The 19445-nt window shown below is 38.4% G+C and overlaps 1 protein-coding gene across 7 annotated transcripts in view; it reads right to left on the bottom strand.

The window, feature by feature from the left end:
• The window catches only part of ABCG2 (ATP binding cassette subfamily G member 2 (JR blood group)), a 123704-nt gene that overhangs the window by 9485 nt on the left and 94774 nt on the right, over positions 1–19445 (bottom strand). For all 7 annotated transcript variants that reach the window (XM_055588074.1, XM_055588075.1, XM_055588072.1 and 4 more), the window contains 4 exons: positions 12862–13013; positions 10725–10829; positions 9344–9594; positions 3636–3718 (listed from right to left, as the gene is read on the bottom strand). In XM_055588074.1, coding sequence (XP_055444049.1) covers positions 3636–3718; positions 9344–9594; positions 10725–10829; positions 12862–13013 — 591 coding nt within the window. The remainder of the gene's footprint in view (positions 1–3635; positions 3719–9343; positions 9595–10724; positions 10830–12861; positions 13014–19445) is intronic.

The following is a 19445-nucleotide window of genomic DNA, read 5'->3' as shown; positions in this document are numbered from 1 at the left end:
TAAAAACCTCTATCAGCCACTTTTTAAAAAGTCAAGTAATGAAAAAACAAAGATAAGGCAAAGCGAAAGCCAGTGGAGGGAAACACTGACCAACACCTGATCACACATCCATTGCACGACCACCAGCACAGCCTTGATACTCTCCTTGACCACCCCCTGCTAATGGGGTCTCTTTCTAATGAGCTCAAAACAGAAAACAAAAAAGAATGCTCATACAGAAAAAATTAATTTGTGTACCTGGGAGAAAAAGAAGATTATTAATGCTTCTCTGTCAGTAAAATAATAGAAGTTTAAAAAGGAAAGTACTCAGTTAATCCACGCTTGGATAGATACATGAATTTTATGAAAGCATGCCAATACTCCTGAAACACTGCTGAGCTTTCCTTCCTAACCAAGTGATCTAATTGACATTGAGAATGTGAGTTGAAACTAAAAGAGATGCGGTGACATGTCATTTAAATGATACAAGAGAATTTTTAAAAAGGTAAACCCAAGTATATGACCTTAAAAAAAAGAGTCTGTAGACAGTCAGTAATTGTTTTCAACACTTCCTCCTCCCAAACTAAAGAGCTTAGGGACTGGGGTTGTTTTAAAAGTAAATGTTTATACAATAAAGAAATGGGAAATAGCCAGGCCTACAACACAAGCAACTATGCTACTTGTGAAGCTAAGTGTGCTACTTGGCATACACAAATAAGCCTAACATCAGCGTGAAAGGTGCGTTCAGAAAGGGGGACACGGCACTATTCAGCTCATTTGCTCAGTGTTACATCTAATAGCACAATAATGTTCACAATGATTTTGAACTAGCACATAATGAGATTTCTTCTAAATCACAGGACAATTTATTTTATACTAAGTAATTTTATTGTTAAAGAATTTAATGTATTCCAGTTCTTTCCAAGGTGGCAAGTCATGTCTGTAATATCTGTCTATTGATTCAAATATTCTTAAAGTAACTTTTCCCTTAATTAATTATGATTTGTTTAGCTATCTCCACAGCTCTGTAAGGTAGTTGTTAGGTCACAGAGCTCATATTCTAGACATGATTATACAGGTTAAGAAAAAGAACACAGAGAACATTTTTCTGGAATAATTCACTCCCAAAAAGGAGAACCAAACCACAGTGGCCTCCAGGGCAACTTCAAATGATAAAAAGTGGCAGTAAGCTTAGGTCAAAGATACAAATTAAAATAGCTCCAATGCTCTATTTTTCCAGAAAACATTTGACGAAACAGTTAAGGATCTTCTATATTTCTGGATTCTTTTACCAAGAGCTTTAATATCCAGATTTCTTAAATTCCACTTGAGGACAGGTTTCCCAATATTCTTTTTCCAAATGCTTCCTGCTACACAACACAAAAGCCCCACAGGCTCTAGATTCCTGTGATTACAGGAATCTGTGCTTTGTGCTTCACAAAAACACAGCATCTACAAAGGGTACACACTGCCTATTACTAACAAGTTTCCAAACAGGTCAGAGAAGAGCCCATCCTTCAGGAAAGATAAAAAGAAAAACAATGACTCTGATAACTCTGGAAAGAAAGAAAATGAAACTCCAATAGTTATCTCATGATCTGCTGCCACATAAGAGATATTTTACTTTACCTGAGGCACTGACTTTTATGCTTGTTCTTTCTTAACAGTCACCCTTTCCCAAATATCAAAACAGATTCAACTTAAGCTACTGCAACTTTGCCTAATAGTGAAATGGGGATAAAACCATCCAACCTTCTGGCTGGAAGGGTAACCTGAGGACCCCAGATATAAAGCCCAGAGGACAATGCCTGGCCCAAAACAGCTCTCAAAACACAAAGCCAAGGAGAACTCTACAGTCTTCCACTCTGCTCAGCTCCTTTATTCAGACTATGCTGCTAAGTCACTTCAGTCGTGTCCGACCCTGTGCGACCCCAGAGACGGCAGCCCACCAGGCTCCCCCGTCCCTGGGATTCTCCAGGCAAGAAGTCTCATCAGGAAATGTAGCTTTAACAGCTGTTGTAACCAAAACCAGGTAAGGTAGTACTAACCCGACAACAGAAAAAACTTGAGTCCCAACCACCACCCCATGTCAAACAAATCAAAAATCAAAAAGAAATTAACACAGATGAAACAAAAGAAAAAAACCCCAGATAAACTGGACTATGTCAAATTTTAAACTTTTGTGCATCAAAGGACACAACAACTGAAAGAAAAGACAACCCACAGAATGGCAGAAAATATGTGCAAATTTATATCTGTTAATGGTTCATATCTAGTATATACAAAGAATTTTACAGCTCAACAATTTTTAAAAGCCCAATTAAAAAGATGGTAAAAGAACTTCAATAGGGCTTCCCTGGTGGCTCAGTGGTAAAGAATTGGTCTGCTAATGCAGGAGACACAGGTTCTATCCCTGGTCTGGGAAGATCCAACATGCTGTGGAGTACCTAAGCCCATGCACCACAATTACTGAATCTGTGCTCTCGAGCCCAGGAGCCACAGCTACTGAAGCCCAAGTGCCCTAAAGCCCACGCTCCACAATAAGAGAAGCCACTGCAGCAAGAAAGTCACACATCGCAACTAGAGTAACCCCACTTGCCGCAACTAGAAAAAAACCCATGCAGCAACGAAGACCCAGAAGAGCCAAAAATAAATAAATAAATAAACAAAATTTTAAAAAAGAACTTCAACAGACATTCTTCCAAAGAGGATACATAGATGGTCAAGGCACATGTGAAAAGATGCTCAACAGTACAATAATCATTAGGGAAATGCAAATCAAAACCACAGTGAAATACCATCTCCCACTAATGAAAACAAAACAAAAAAATAAGTGTTGGTGAGGTTGGGAAAAAACTACAGGCCTGAGCACTACTGGTAGAAATGCAAAATGGTACAGCTGCTATAGAAGAGAGGGTGGCAGCTCCTCAAAAAATTAATGGCATTACCAAATGATCCAATAATCTCACTTCCGGGTGTATATCCAAAAGAATTTAAAGCAGAGACTCAAACAGATATTTACTTGAATATCCATATTCATAACAGCATTAATCACAAAAGCCAAAAGGCAGAAGCAACCAGTACCCATGGTCAGATAAATCAATACACAAAATATGGTATATCCATACAATGGATATTATTCAGTCTTTAAAAAGAAATTCTGACACATGCCACAACATGGACGAACCTTGAAGATACTATACTAAAGACAATAAGCCAGTCACCAAAGGAAAAATACTCTGAAATTCCAATTATATGAGGTACCTAGAATACTCAAATCTAGAGACAAAATGTATAACAGTGGTTTCCAGGGGTTGGGGGAAAATAAGGAGTGGGAGTTGTTGTTCAGTTTGGGAAAATGAAAAAGTTCTAGCAATGGATGGTGGGGATGGTTGCACAATAATGTAATTAATGCCACTGAAGTGTACACTTAAAATTGGTTAATGGTAAATTTTATGTTCTGCCTAGTTTAGCACAATACATATATATATGTTATATAAGAATATGAAAACTCTCATTCAGCTTTCAGTTCACTGACTCGTCCTACTCCTCAGTGTACCCTGTGCTTGTTTCAAATTCAAATTCTTAATGTAATTTCATAAACTTGAAAGAAAAGTAACCACATACTCTCAAAATCAAGACCCAGGTTTACTCACCTGTTCTGAATTCCTGCAGGATCATTTTTTAGATCATAGAAAATGGCACCTATAACCAGTCCCAGGAAGACTGTCACAATTAACTTTTCAAAAAGAAAAAAGAATTTCAATTAAAGGTAAAAACTTAACACACCCTTTATTATTAAAATATATCTGGCTACTTAATCAAATCTATCCACTGATACAGATATTTTAAATGGCTTGAACACAGTCCTCAGGAAAATATAAAATGTACATGTTACTGGACTGCTTTTTGAGTTAAAGTAAAAATAACTTATTCATGTGTTCAGGAGACTGACAGGAAGACAAAGCAGAAAAGCTAAGATTCCCAGCATTTTAGCCGGCACTGCCAGTTCATGGTCCAGTTCAGGCTTTGGGGCCTGGGAAAGACGCACAGTGAAGCAGAACAATGCAAGCACCCAGAAAAGTAGTTTGGGGGCAAAATAAGGAGTTCTGGCCTAAACTCTCAACCTTTGTGCTAATGAAGATGCATAGTGTGATATTTCAAGAGGTTCCAATAAAAACAGGATATCCTTACTCTTAACATGAAAAACCAAATGAAAATACATAAAAATTTTAAAGTACACTTAAAAAAATTCTAACAATGGAATTTTACACAATAAGGAAGTAGGGGTAAGCTGAGGTCATCTATCCGACCTGGGGAGCCCACGTCTACACTGGAAAAGTGCTGTGTCACTGTCACCAAAGCATTCGGCCAGCTCTTGCTGAGGCACCAAGTGCTTCCATTACCCACCCTCCTGTCACTGCTCCTCCAGCAGCCTCAGCCCAGAGGCTCTACCACCAACAGCTGGACTAAGCTGCCAAGTCTTCGCCATTCTTACCCACCTTTGCTGACTCCTAAGAGTGTTTGATGACTCCTAAGAAACTTCTAAATGTTCAAGCTGGTTTTAGAAAAGGCAGAGGAACCAGAGATCAAACTGCCAACATCTGCTGGATCATCAAAAAAGCAAGAGAGTTCCAGGAAAACATCTATTTCTGCTTTATTGACTATGCCAAAGCCTTTGACTGTGTGGATCACAATAAACTGTGGGAAATTCTGAAAGAGATGGGAATACCAGACCAGCTGACTTGCCTCTTGAGAAACCTATATGCAGGTCAGGAAGCAACAGTTAGAACTGGACGTGGAACAACAGACTGGTTCCAAATAGGAAAAGGAGTACATCAAGGCTATATATTGTCACCGTGCTTATTTAACTTATATGCAGAGTACATCATGAGAAATGCTGGGCTGGAAGAAGCACAAGCTGGAATCAAGATTGCTGGGAGAAATATCAATAACCTCAGATATGCAGATGACACCACCCTTATGGCAGAAAGTGAAGAGGAACTAAAAAGCCTCTTGATGAAAGTGAAAGAGGAGAATGAAAAAGTTGGCTTAAGCTCAACATTCAGAAAACGAAGATCATGGCATCTGGTCCCATCACTTCATGGGAAATAGATGGGGAAACAGTGGTAACAGGGTCAGACTTTATTTTGGGGGCTCCAAAATAACTGCAGATGGTGACTGCAGCCATAAAATTAAAAGATGCTTACTCCTTGGAAGGAAAGTTATGACCAACCTAGATAGCATATTGAAAAGCAGAGATATTACTTTGCCAACAAAGGTCCATCTAGTAAAGGCTATGGTTTTTCCTGTGGTCATGTATGGATGTGAGAGTTGGACTGTGAAGAAGGCTGAGTGCTGAAGAATTGATGCTTTTGAACTGTGGTGCTGGAGAAGACGCTTGAGAGCCCCTTGGACTGCAAGGACATCCAACCAGTCCATTCTAAAGGAGACCAGTCCTGGGTGTTCATTGGAAGGACTGATGCTGAGGCTGAAACTCCAATACTTTGGCCACCTCATGCGAAGAGCTGACTCACTGGAAAAGACCCTGAATATGGGAGGGACTGGGGGTAGGAGGAAAAGGGGACGACAGAGGATGAGATGGGTGGATGTCATCACTGACTCGATGTACATGAGTTTGGGTGAACTCCGGGAGCTGGTGATGGACAGGGAGGCCAGGCGTGCTGCGATTCATGGGGTCGCAAAGAGTCAGACACGACTGAGCGACTGAACTGAACTGAACTGAAGAAGACTGGATAAACATCACTTTTGTGTTTAAGATTTTTAAGGTTGATAAAATGTCTCGTAAAGATATTTTTATAAACAAAGATTTAGGGTTATGTTATAACTTATATAAGGAAATTATATTTATTATACTTTTAATTAAATTTTATTAAATGTATAAATATAAAGATATAAGAGATGATCATCCAAAGAAAACAAAATATCCTACCATATACGTTGGAATCTTCAGAGTAAAAAAAAAAACCCCAGCACTGCAACAGTGCAATGGTATCAAAGCTTGTAGTAACTTGTCAAGAGACTTTTGGCAAGAGGCAAACAAAACTGGAAAACAAGATCATGATCTGTGAAGACTAGCTTGTGAAGACCAGAGTCTGGAAAAAATATGATTTAAGATGTACTTTAAAACTTCCTTGCTAAAAAAACACAGTCAGAAATTTGAAAAAAGAAAAATTTTACTACCCTGGCTTATCTTAATTACCTTCAAAATGTACTATATTTCATGTCAACAGATCAACTCCCAAAATAAATAATGATGATCCCATTAGCAGGTGTGCATGCACATGTATACTAATCTATACTTTCACACTGTAAAACTCCAAGAATATTCAGACTTTTAAAAGAGGGCACTCTACATGCTTTGCTTCTTTTGCATTCAAACTTAATAACATATTAACAGACTGTCAGTTTTAGCATTAAGATGTTTCCTAAAGGTTTCAAAGCGCTAAAAGTATTTTCAAGGAAAGTTTTCAAACACTGACAAAGTGATTAATCTCATAATTTTAGCATGCTTTTGCAAGATGTGTCTATGTTATTCCTTTTTCCATTAAGCAAAAGAAAACAAACAGGAAGACTAAACTTTGCTCATTGGAACAAAGAGACTCTATCCTATGAGCTCTGTGCGGCTGGAGTCTTTTGAACAGAAGGGGGAAAAAAAGGAAATTTCCTAAATATGTAATTCTAATTTTGTTCAACTGTATTTAGCAACATTTTTCAAGGTGAATTCTAAGGGATGTTTATGGCTGTTGCTGAAAAAATTAATCCATAGTCAAATGTTAAATGTGCTATTAGAAACTATGACCCTCCCAGAGACATGATAGTATTTTCCCAATTGATTTGACCAGGAAAACTTTGGGACATTAAATGAATATTAAATCTTATATAGAAAATCCATTCATTCCAAGACCTTCCAAAGACAACCTTTGGTTAAATGCATTACCAAAAGCAAAGTCTAGCTCATGTAAATGACTAGTTCAAAAGTAACTATTGCTGTAAGACTATCCACACGAGATTTATCAACAGGAAGCCATAAAATATTTTAATAGCTCCACATTCAAACACTTAGAGAAGTAAAAGACAGACTCCCAAGATTAAAAAACCCTAAACCGAAGTCAGCAAGCTATGGCCCTAGGCTTATTTCTGTTCAGTCCATGAGCTAAAAATGGTTTGTGGGTTTCTTGGACCATTTTTTTAATTGCAAAAAATACATATATATTTCTTGTCATGTGAAATTCATATACAATTAATATTTCAGTGTCCATGAAAAAAGCTTTATTGGAACAGAGTCATGTTTATTTTTTAAATGTATTCATGGCTACTTCCTTCCTAAAATGGCAGGGTTGACTATCTGAGACCAAGACCATGTGACCCACAAATCTTACAGTATTTACTCTGATCTTTTACAAAATTGGTTTGCCTATTTCTGGCTTAAGCTAACTTTCCAGGACTGACTCATCTGAAAAAAGAGTTTCCTCCCACAGGCAGATGCTCAGGGAAAAACAAGATTCTGTCCTTGTTCTGTGAGATTATCACTGCTTTGAACATTGTTGGGATTCCTGTAGCGGAGTTGAGTTCACTGAGGAGGAAAGCAGCTGAACATGCAACCTGGAGACACTAGGCCTGCCTGGAGCTGGCATCTGAAGAAAGCCCAGCACCAAAAGATGCATAAACCTGGTGTACTATTAAAAATAGCCCCACATTCTAATCACCCCTGCCCAGAACTACCACATAACGTCATTTCCTGGTATTAGCAGGGGGATCCCCTTGGATATCAAAATCTACAGATGTTCAAGCCCCTCATATAAAATGGAGTCATATAGTCAGCCCTCCACATCTGTGAGTTCCTCCAACCTCAGTAGGTGCAGAACTTGCAGATAATGAGGGCCGACCATATGTGACTTGGACAAGATATTTAGAAACCACTTTCAGAAGCAAGAGAAATTTCTTTTCCAAATAAAAAAGTCTAATACATAAATCACACTAAAGAATCAACACTCATATCATTTTACTGTTGAACAATGGATAATGAGGTTGACATTATTGACAGAAGTTGTTCCCAAATAACATCAAATCTACTAAAAGAATTAAAAAGTATCCTTGACTGAAAGTATATAAAACTGTTCATGTTCTGACAAATGCCAAATAACAAGTTAAAAGTGTCTGGATTAATGAGCAATATGTCTTGAAGGATATAGGCTCTCGAAATTAATACTTAAAAGGCAACAGTACCACAGTATGAAAATGATGCATGTATAGTAAGAAATCAGTGATATTTCATTAGAGCCAACAACATGCCATCTTTCAGTACTCAGTAGAAACTCAATGAAAATAAAATCAGCTACTCCCAAAATAACTGGTTAAATTGACTTCCTTAGAAAGGATGAAAAAAATGAGGGTTTTGGATGACAGAGGGCTTAAGAATAACAGAAAAATCATAAAGGAGTAATCATCAACAACTATCAATGAAGTCAGGCAAAAGAGAAAAAGGAACATTAACTCAACTTAATTAAGAGAAGGTCAGTCTGACAGTGAAGAGTCTTACTGAGCAGAATTCCAGTCTGCTTACTACCTTCATGTTAACTGCACACTGTTTTAGGTATCTAGTGCTCTCCTACGATCAGAACACCTAAATGAGGAAGGCTGATTAGAAGGGACAGCATCTGTAAACAGGCTCTTCAAGAAAACAGTGAGAGGCCCTATCGCTTTCAGGCGCATTTGGCAATGCCAAGCTGAAGGTGTCCCTGGCCACCTGATGTAAGATGCAAACCAACCAACCTCTTTCCTTTCTTTCCCTCTTCCCTTCCTTTCTCATTTCCTTTCTCTATTTCTCTGCTTAAACTCTCTTCCCAGCCCCTTTTACCATCTGACATGCTATTTATTTCTATATGAATTTATCATCTGTCTCTCCTCATAAGAAAGCTCCCCAAGAGCAGGGATTTTGTTTTTGTTCATGGCTATATACAAGCTCTAAAATGCAGCACATAATCAATAAGAACTTTTTGAATGCATCAGGAAATGAACATGTGCAGCCATCAAAAAACCACAAATGTGGTCAAACATTTTCTTTACTTAACAAGTTTTGGGAAAAAAAAATTTTTTTTCTACAAAGATTATCCATTACAGCTTGTCTGAACCAAAAAAATTCTGAGTGGGTGATCAAAAAAAAAAAAAAAAAACCCCACTAAAAAATAAGTCTTTCTAAAAGTAAAAACCTAATTAGGTTTTGCTTATTTCTATACCCTAAATGGAATGGGGATAAATAAATATAGCGTGGGCAGAAGATAAGCATAATGTCCCCAAAATGAGTATTTTACAGCATAATTAGAAGACTCCAGTAGGTTACCTGAGCTATAGAAGCCTGGGGATTACCCAGTAAATTTTTGAATGAACGCCTGGAAATCCATTTGAGCTGATGACAGAAGGAGGTGGCATAAGTGACCTCCTTGTAGGATGAAAGCTTATTCCTTCTCTGATCCCCTGAGAATTTATCTAATTCAACTTTTGTTTCCTTGAAGAAGGAGGAGTTGACGTAAAACTCAGCTAATTTTTCTATGAGTGGAGTATCTTTTTTGGAAGGCTCTTCGGTCTCGTTAGCTGTGGAATAAAAGCAGATAAAAAGGAAACATTATTTTAAAAACAACAGCAGATTTAATCCATTTTTCTACAACCCCTTTCTTAGATTTTACTCTAGCACCTTCATTCTAAAGCTCAAGTATAAAAAAATTATGGGTTCTTTCACTGATTTACAAGGTAAGAAAACAAACTAAATTGGCCTCCCTCCATAAACTTAGGGATACAGCAAATTCACTGACCTTTTTCTAATTATAATATTTGGACCCTAAATCTTTCAAAATAGACTTCTCACAATTTGGAGTTATAATTCCTAAAAAAAAAAAAAAAAAACACCTGGTCCTTGCTTTTTACAATGAATAAATGCATAAATTGCCAAGTTTCTTATTTCAAAACACTACACAGTTGGCCCTCTGAATCCGCAGACATGGAACCCAGGGATATAGAGAGCCTATAGAGGGATTGAGCATCCTTGGATTCTGGTATCTACAGGGCATGGGGGGAGGGGCTTCTGAAACCAATCCTCCATGGAAACCAAGGGACCACTCTGTAAACAATGGGCACTTCTTTTAAAATGGGAACTCTTGTTAGAACTGACACTGTCCTATCAATGCTCATTTACAGATTAAATAAATAGCACTCTCACAGATGAAAAAAATCTGTGTTGACTGATGTTATTAGATTGAAAGTTTGTGTGTACCCAAAATTCATATGCTGAAACCCAATCCCCAGTGTGATGGTATTTGAATGGAACGACTTTGAGGGATGATTAGGTCATGAGGCTGGAGCCCTCAGGAGGTGGGATTAGTGCCCTTATGAAAGAGGCCCCAGAGAGCTCGACTCCTACCACCTGAAGAAGCTATAATATGGTCGCCCATGTATGAACCAGGAAGCAGGTCCTCAACAGACACTGAATCTGCTGGCACCTTAATCCTGGACTTTCTGTCTCCAGAATTGAGAGAAGAAAATGTCTATTATTTAAACCATCTGGTCTATGGTATTTTTGTTGCAGCAGCCAAACAAGCTAGTACAACCCATATCAGAGGACAGCAGTAATATAAATTCAAACAGCCATGGTTTAATAACCACCACATTGCTAAACTTTAGCCAACTCAATTAAAAAATAATCTGTGATTCTCAACAGATTTGCTTACCTTCATCACCTATGTCTTCTCTATTTAACACCACAGCAGAAGAATCTCCATTAATGATGTCCAGGAAGAAGTCTGCAGGGTTATTATAGGGCTCACAGTGGAAACCTGCAAAAGAAGGTAACTCAGGTACACAAAAATTGATAGTCCTGGTAAATAAAGACTGTTTTAGAGAGTGAGGAGGTGCTGCTAGGGAAGACAGAATCTAATAATTTCTCTCTCATTTTTCTTCTCTCTCCTCCCCTCATTAATTTATATTTTCTTTTTATATATTTAATCACACAATATTTCAACAGTTTTCTGACTCTTTGCAAAACAACATACTCCAAACCAACCTTGGACTATTAGAAAGTCTTACATTAGAGCTTGGTCCTTACCCATCATAATTCATGAGACCTGAAATAGCTAGCAATATGCTCTGGTGCTTATCAGAACTTCTTCAAAAATCTAGACATGGGTCTAAGGAAAGAAAACACATTGAAAAGCCATGGAAAGACTAACATTCTTTAAAGCAAGGCAACAAGCAAAGCCAGCTAAGGCACAGGACTGTGTTTGGGAGAGGCCTGGGGCATGTTCTGTTCTTCAAGTTCACTAAGAGACTGCTAGAATGCTAGTACCCACTTCAGCAATGATTATTTCTGCCCCTACTAAATTCAGGTCCAAATGGTTATTTATTATGCTATTATAATTCCAATATAGAGAACAAATCACCAGAACAGCATTCTCAAGAGAATGTAGCTGGGACAGCACAGTTGAATGCTTACCTTGACCTCTCCTGGCACTATAACAGGGAAGAACAAATCTGACTCCATACTGGATCTATTTCTTTTACTTTAACCTTTGTATTCTATTGCTTTTGCTACAAGTTAAGAATGTTGTCTGTAGCCTGAAATATATGGGATAGCTCATTCTCCAGGGTCTGATCTCTAAAGGTATAACACTTTTCCATTCATATAGAGATAAAAAGTTCCAGAACAAAGAATAACATTTGTCTTGTTGGAGGTTTATAGGAACACCATGACCAGACCCACACAGACAGATGCAAGAACAAAGGATTCCAACACCAACAAGTTTGCAGCAATCAACCACACCCCCTTTCCTTTTAGTATAAAAGAAGCCTGATTTATAACATGGGTAAGATGGTTCTTTGGGATGCTAGCCCATCATCTTCTTGATCTGCTTGCTTTCCAAATAAAGTCGCTATTCCTTGACCCAGCAAATTATCTCTTGATTTATTGGCCTGTAGTGCAGCAAGCAGTATGAGCTTAGACTCAGTAACAACCTGATCATCTGAACTCAGCTTTGCCTATAGTCTAACCCTTAGGTTCATCTCCCCAAAACTCTAGACCCATGTAGACTTAATTTTAAATGATAGAGATTAAACAAAGACATTTTAAAATATGGCTGGCAAATATTTTACACTATATTTGAAGTCATGGAGCATCATCTATAATCATATCCAAGTACCTCTAAAACAAAGTAGACTGCATGAGTCATTTAAAAATTATATATTTCCATTTTAAATAGAATCAGGCAGTCCAGAACCATCAGAAATGTTGGCCCATTGAAGTCAGACTTATGACTAGCCATTGTATTGACAGGTAAGTTGCATACATGCTAAATCCACAACCTAATATCACTAGAAAATTAAATATAATAGCATCTCCATTAACCCTCACCAAGGAAAACCAATATCCCATGTAAGGGAAGAACATGATAAACCTTAATCTGTATTAGCTAAGAAGACAAATAACTTAGGGACATTAGATCTTTCCAAAAATATCTATCTAACAGAAAACTGGCCATGAGGTCAAAATATTTATTGAACTGTTAGGGGAAGGTCACCAGAACTGAGGACAACAGATATAGCCCCATTAGAAACACACACACACACACAAAAACATATGTATGCATGTGCATGTACTCAAACAGGACAAAAAAGAGACATAAATAACAAACTGGCACTGCAAAGTAAAAAAAAAAATTCTAACACCAAACTAACCGAAGATGTTTCGGAGCAGTGGAAACTGTGATATATGTATATCTACTCAAAGATCAAACAGCCCTCCAAGTGACTCCTTTGTTCTCCTTTAGGATACTATTAATGAAGGATCTTACAGCACAAAAAAGGCAACCATACCAATGGCTCCAAAGTAACCCAAGGCCTCCTGAGCAGGCCCATGGAACATTAGTCTTCCTGAGGCCAACAAGGTGAGGCTATCAAACAACTTGAAGATGGAATAACGAGGCTGATGAATGGAGAAGATGATTGTCCGTCCTTGTTTAGACATCCTAAATTAATAGTGAGAAGATAACAATGAGTCATTAAACATCTGAAACTTACATTTCTTGGTAACATACTTTATTACTCCTGCCTTTAGATCATTTATTCCTCATTCAACTTGATTGTCTCTTACTAACTTCTCATCTTATATAATCTATCTGATAATTAGGGAACCTAAACTCAATGTTTTCATGAAACTAGGGTTTCTAAAGTGTTTTCCATGGGCAATCTAGAATCAATCAGAATATTAATTAAAAATGTATATTCCTGGACAGTCTACTCAGACCTGCTGGGTCCAGGGAAGCATATTTTAACAAGCAGCCAGGTAATTTGTAAGTACACTCAAGTTTGAAAACTTATTATGAACTAAATCTTAAAACAATGGTCATATGTCCCATCCTTATTGATCATTTATTTAAGTCTTCTGGCTCTTTGGGAACTAGTTTTCAATTCTCTGCCTTAATAATACAATTAACATTACTGAGTACTGACTATATCTTTTTTTTAAATTTTTTTCCTTACAATAACTTTATAAATCTTGATTTTTAATTTATAATATTGTATTGGTTTTGCCATACATCAACATGCATCCACCACGGGTGTACACGTGTTCCCCATCCTGAACCCCCCTCCCACCTCCCTCCCCATACCATCCCTCTGGGTCATCCCAGTGCACCAGCCCCAAGCTTCCTGTATCCTGCATTGAACCTGGACTGGCAATTCGTTTCTTATATGATATTATACATGTTTTAATGCCATTCTCCCAAATCATACCCCCCTCCCTCTCCCACAGAGTCCAAAAGACTGTTCTATACATCTGTGTCTCTTTTGCTGTCTTGCATACAGGGTTGTCATTACCATCTTTCTAAATTCCATATATATGCGTTAGTATACTGTATTGGTGTTTTTCTTTCTGGCTTACTTCACTCTGTATAATAGGCTCCAGTTTCATCCACCTCATTAGAACTGATTCAAATGCATTCTTTTTAATGGCTGAGTAATACTCCATTGTGTACATGTACCACAGCTTTCTTAGCCATTCACCTGCAGCTGGACATCTAGGTTGCTTCCATGCTTTGTTTTTATAGATGACCTCATCTAAATTCTCACAATATTGTTACAAAACAGTACCAATAATTTTACCTTTATATAACAGATAAGACTCAGAGAACTAAGCAATGGCTCAAAGCATCACAGTTAGAAGGGGCAGGCTGGGATTTGATCCCTGATCTAATACCATGGCCAAAAGATAGTAACTCCTATCTTCATACAGGAGCTACTACTTATGGAAAGAAGAAAGAAAAGCCAAAATCACCACTTAAAAACTATTACTGAAAACAATAAACTACTATTATTACTAGTAGTATGAGAAGAATCACATCGATTTAAACATTTTCTGAGTACTATATGCTAGTCATGGATACAAGTTTGTTCTACCTCAAAAAGACCAATTGTTTTGATACAAGGAGGAATAAAAGTAGCTGAAGGTGCTTTGTAAGCCTAATAGGAGACTATAACCCATCTGAAGCTGATGTAAGTAGTGTATCAAAGGGACTGACAGGGAAAGAAGGTGGAGAAAGACAGCAAACAAAATGTGCCATAACACGATCTACTTCAAAAACTGCAAGTACTTCAGTGTCATTGCAGAGCTGAGGTGTATGTGCAGAGGCAGGGACTGGAGACTGCAGAAAAGACAGCAACGAAAACCAGGCCCATGATGAATCCTGTCACTCAGAGTTGGCTCATTAGGCAGTAGACAGTTAAGGAGCCAGTAAAGGATTGGAAGCAGGGAGGTGGACTGGTGTGAGAACTCTGTTCTCCATGTGTGGTCTGAGGTATCAGTATTAGCATCCCCTATTAGAAATGGAGAACCTTGGCCTCCCATTCAGAGATCTAGAATAAGAATCTGCATTTTAATAAGATCCCAAGTGATTAGTATACACAGTGGAACTCTAGACAAATGAGGTTAAAGCTCTCCAATGTGAGGAAAGATGCGTGTGAACTAACTAGTCCAAAACATAATGAAGCATAACACAGTATGATATTCTATGTCAAGTCATCATTGCCAAAAAAAAAAAAAAAAAAAAAGGCAAAATGGCTGTCTGAGGAGGCCTTACAAATAGCTGTGAAAAGAAGAGAAGCAAAAAGCAAAGAAGAAAAGGAAAGATATACCCATTTGAATGCAGAGTCCCAAAGAATAGCAAGGAGAGATAAGAAAGCCTTCCTCAGTGATCAGTGCAAAGAAATAGAGGAAACAATAGAATGGGAAAGACTAGAGATCTCTTCAACAAAATCAGAGATGCCAAGGGACATTTCATGCAAAGATGGGCTTAATAAAGGACAGAAATGGTATAGGCCTAACAGAAGCAGAAGATATTCAGAATAGGTGGCAAGAACACACAGAAGAACTGTACAAAAAAGATCTTCATAACCCAGATAATCACGATGGTGTGACCACTCACCTAGAGCCAGACATCCTGGAATGTGAAGTCAAGTTGGCCTTAGGAAGTGTCACTGCAAATAAAACTAGTGGAGGTGATGGAATTCCAGTTGAGCTATTTCAAATCCTGAAAGATGATGCTGTGAAAGTGCTGCACTCAATATGCCAGCAAATTTGGAAAACTCAGCGCTGGCCATGGAACTGGAAAAGGTCAGTTTTCATTCCAATCCCAAAGAAAGGCAATGGCAAAGAATGCTCAAACTACCGCACAATTGCACTCATCTCACATGCTAGTAAAGTAATGCTCAAAATTCTCCAAGCCAGGCTTCAACAATATTTGAACTGTGAACTTTCAGATGTTCAAGCTGGTTTTAGAAAAGGCAGAGGAACCAGAGATCAAATTGCCAACATCCGCTGGATCATGGAAAAAGCAAGAGAGTTCCAGAAAAACATCTATTTCTGCTTTATTGACTATGTCAAAGCCTTTGACTGTGTGGATCACAATAAACTGTGGAAAATTCTGAAAGAGATGGGAGTACCAGACCACCTGACCTGCCTCTTGAGAAACCTATATGCAGGTCAGGAAGCAACAGTTAGAACTGGACATGGAATAACAGACTGGTTCCAAACAGGAAAAGGAATACATCAAGGCTGTATACTGTCACCGTGCTTATTTAACTTATATGCGGAGTACATCATGAGAAACACTGGGCTGGAAGAAGCACAAGCTGGAATCAAGATTGCCAGGAGAAACAGCAATAATCTCAGATATGCAGATGACACCACCCTTATGGCAGAAAGTGAAGAACTAAAGAGCCTCTTGATGAAAATGAAAGAGGAGAGTGAAAATGTTGGCTTAAAACTCAACATTCAGAAAAGATTGGGATCCGGTCCCATCACTTCATGGGAAATAGATGGGGAAACAGTGGCTGACTATATTTTTTTGAGTTCCAAAATCACTGCAGATGATGACTGCAGCCATGAAATTAAAAGACGCTTACTCCTCGGAAGAAAAGTTATGACCAACCTAGACAGCACATTAAAAGGCAGAGACATTACTTTGCCAACAAAGATCCGTCTAGTCAAGGCTATGGTTTTTCCAGTAGTCATGTATGGATGTGAGAGTTGGACTATAAAGAAGGATGAATGCCAAAGAATTGATGCTTTTGAACTGTGGTGTTGGAGAAGACTCTTGAGAGTCCCTTGGAATGCGAGGAGATCCAACCAGTCCATCCTAAAGGAAATCAGTCCTGAATGTTCATTGGAAGGACTGATGCTGAAGCTGAAACTCCAATACTTTGGCCACCTCGTGAGAAGACCTGACTCATTTGAAAAGACCCTGATCTCTGGGAAAGATTGAAGGTGGGAGGAGAAGTGGATGACAGAGGATGAGATGGTTGGATGGCATTACGGACTCAATGGGCATGAGTTTGAGTAAACTCTGGGAGTTGGTGATGGACAGGGAGGCCTGGCGAGCTGCAGTCCATGAGGTTGCAAAGAGTTGCGACTGAGCGACTGAACTGAAGTCATCATTCTCTAATGAACACTGTTAATATAATTAATTACAGATAATAAAAATATCATGGATGTATTCTCTAACTGAACCTGAATCCCAGACCTGTTACTTGACATCTTCACTTACATGTGCAATTGATATCTCAAACTTAAAATGTCTAAAATCTTAGACATTTCCATCTTCCTGTTTCTTCTTATTCTAGCATAGGAGCTTGCTTACAAGGGCATGGACATCAGAAGAAGCAAGATAGGGTTTTCCCTGGTAGTTCAGTGGTTAAGAATAGCATGCCAAAGCAGGGGACATTGAGTTCTATCCCTGCTCCAGAAAGACCCCACATGCCGAGAGGCACCTAAGCCCATCTGCCACAATTACTGAACCGGTGCTCTAGAGCCCATACTCCACAAGGAGAAGCCACCTCAATGAGAAGCCTGTGCACCGCAACAAAGAGTAGCCACCACTTGCTGCAACTAGAGAAATTCCCCATGTGCAGGAACAAAGACCCAACATGCCCCCCCAAAATATATATATATATATAAAATAAGGAAATAAAACTTAAAAAAAAAGGTAATAATATGGAGGGCGTGCCATATAAAGATGGTGTATCCAACAGTTTTTTTAAAAATGGGGAGTAGCGGTAATTGTCCCAGAGGTGGTGAGCATAGGAAACCACCAGAGTGACTGGGAAACTGATTAAATTGAACAATTAAGTTAGTTTACTGAGGAAGAAAGGAAACATACTGAGATAATGGGAGCCAAGTTTCTCATTGTCTGAAAAGTCATTTAGAAACACGGAAAGGCAGAAGGCTAAAAAGAGCACTCAAGTGTTAGATCAGGATTGGAAATAATATAAATCCACTTAAAAAAAAATATGTACACACTAATAGTGCAATAGTTACAAATATGCTTCTACATGTAAGTTCTATTCAAACTATTACACACATACATATAACATATTTATAGTAAATATATTTCCAAATAAAATATACATATGTATTTCTATGTTATATATACATACATACACATACACATTTCCTAGGTCTGTCTGTTAAGTGGGTCTAGAAGCAACGACAGTCCCATAGCAGTGAGCACACCAAGTAATCAGATCTTGGTTTTTAAATCATAGCTAAACTGGGAGGAACCAGGACTCCATGAAGAAACATCTGATACAGAAAAAGTACAAGATGAGCCTGGAACATCTTGCTGACCATAAGGTAAAGAAATGCTTAAAGAATGACAGGGACATGTAAAAATGACACAAAAGGCAGACTGAGGGGGCTCCCACTGGCCAAATCAGGGTGAATTTTGTCATGAAAATAAGTAAGAATAACAGATTATAACCCACTTAATAAAAGGAGAAAATGAGTAAACATATGAACAGAGAAGGAAGAAAGTTTCTTTACAGTAAAAGACCAATGAATACATGCTGAATGAATGATGTAAAAAGAAAATCACCACTTGGTTACCCTCATACTCATAGCTGATAGAGGCAGTTGTGAATATAGGCTAAAACTGGTGCATGGAAGATTTTATGAGGAACGGGATACTGGCCTAATATCTGATTATCTCCCCTAATAAAATACTAATCAATTATAAAGGGAAAATAGTTATTTCATAGCAGATAAAGCCAGCAGATACCAAGATGACCAGCTGATGAAGGTGAATACCACCCATGATGGGAGAAGTCAAAATCACACAGCCTGATGTTATCACTGAGCATACAGCATCATTTCTGCAGCATCCCTGCCAAGAATTCATGGCATGAGTCTGATCATGAGGAAACACTGGGTGGATACACCTTGAGGGTCTCCCTATGAAATGTACTCTCAAATATGTGTGAGGACGTGAGAAGCAGGGAAAGAATAAAGAACTGTTCAGGATTAGAACAGACCAAAAAAAAAGGGGTGGGGCGGATTCTGGAGATAATCCTGAGCCAGAAAGGGAAAAAAAAGACACTTCTGGGGCAGCTGGGGAAGTCTGGAGCTCATGGACTGGATGGGGACAATATCATCAGTGCTGTGGACTCTGTGGCTGGGAAGTGTGTAAGGTGGCAAGGTAGTACTTGGTACTACTCTTGTAACTGTTCTGGGAGGTTGAAGCTTTTTAAAAAAGATGTCCAAAACTTTTGAAATTTATCCTATAACCATGATTCTCCTCCCATCTTCTTTGTAAAAGTAAATGACATTCTTTTTTTTAAATGAATTTATTTTTACTTAAGTATAATTGCTTTACAATATTGTGTTGGAGTCTACCAAACATCAACATGACCCAGTCATAGGTATACCTGTGTCCCCTCCCTTTAAACCTCCCTCTCCATCACACCCCTCTAGGTTGTTACCGAGCCCCAGTTTGAGTTCCCTGAATCATAGAGCAAATTCCCATTGTTTGCCTAGTTTACACATGGCAGTGTATATGTTTCCATGTTACTCTCTTCATACATCCCACCCTCTCCTTCCTTCTCCCTCTGTAAATGACATTCTTTACTCC

This window comes from Bubalus kerabau, chromosome 7, assembly GCF_029407905.1.
Source record: "Bubalus kerabau isolate K-KA32 ecotype Philippines breed swamp buffalo chromosome 7, PCC_UOA_SB_1v2, whole genome shotgun sequence".
NCBI classification, from domain to species: Eukaryota; Metazoa; Chordata; class Mammalia; order Artiodactyla; family Bovidae; genus Bubalus; species Bubalus kerabau.
Note: the sequence above shows the minus strand (reverse complement) of the source record. Positions and strands in the feature narration are given on the sequence as shown.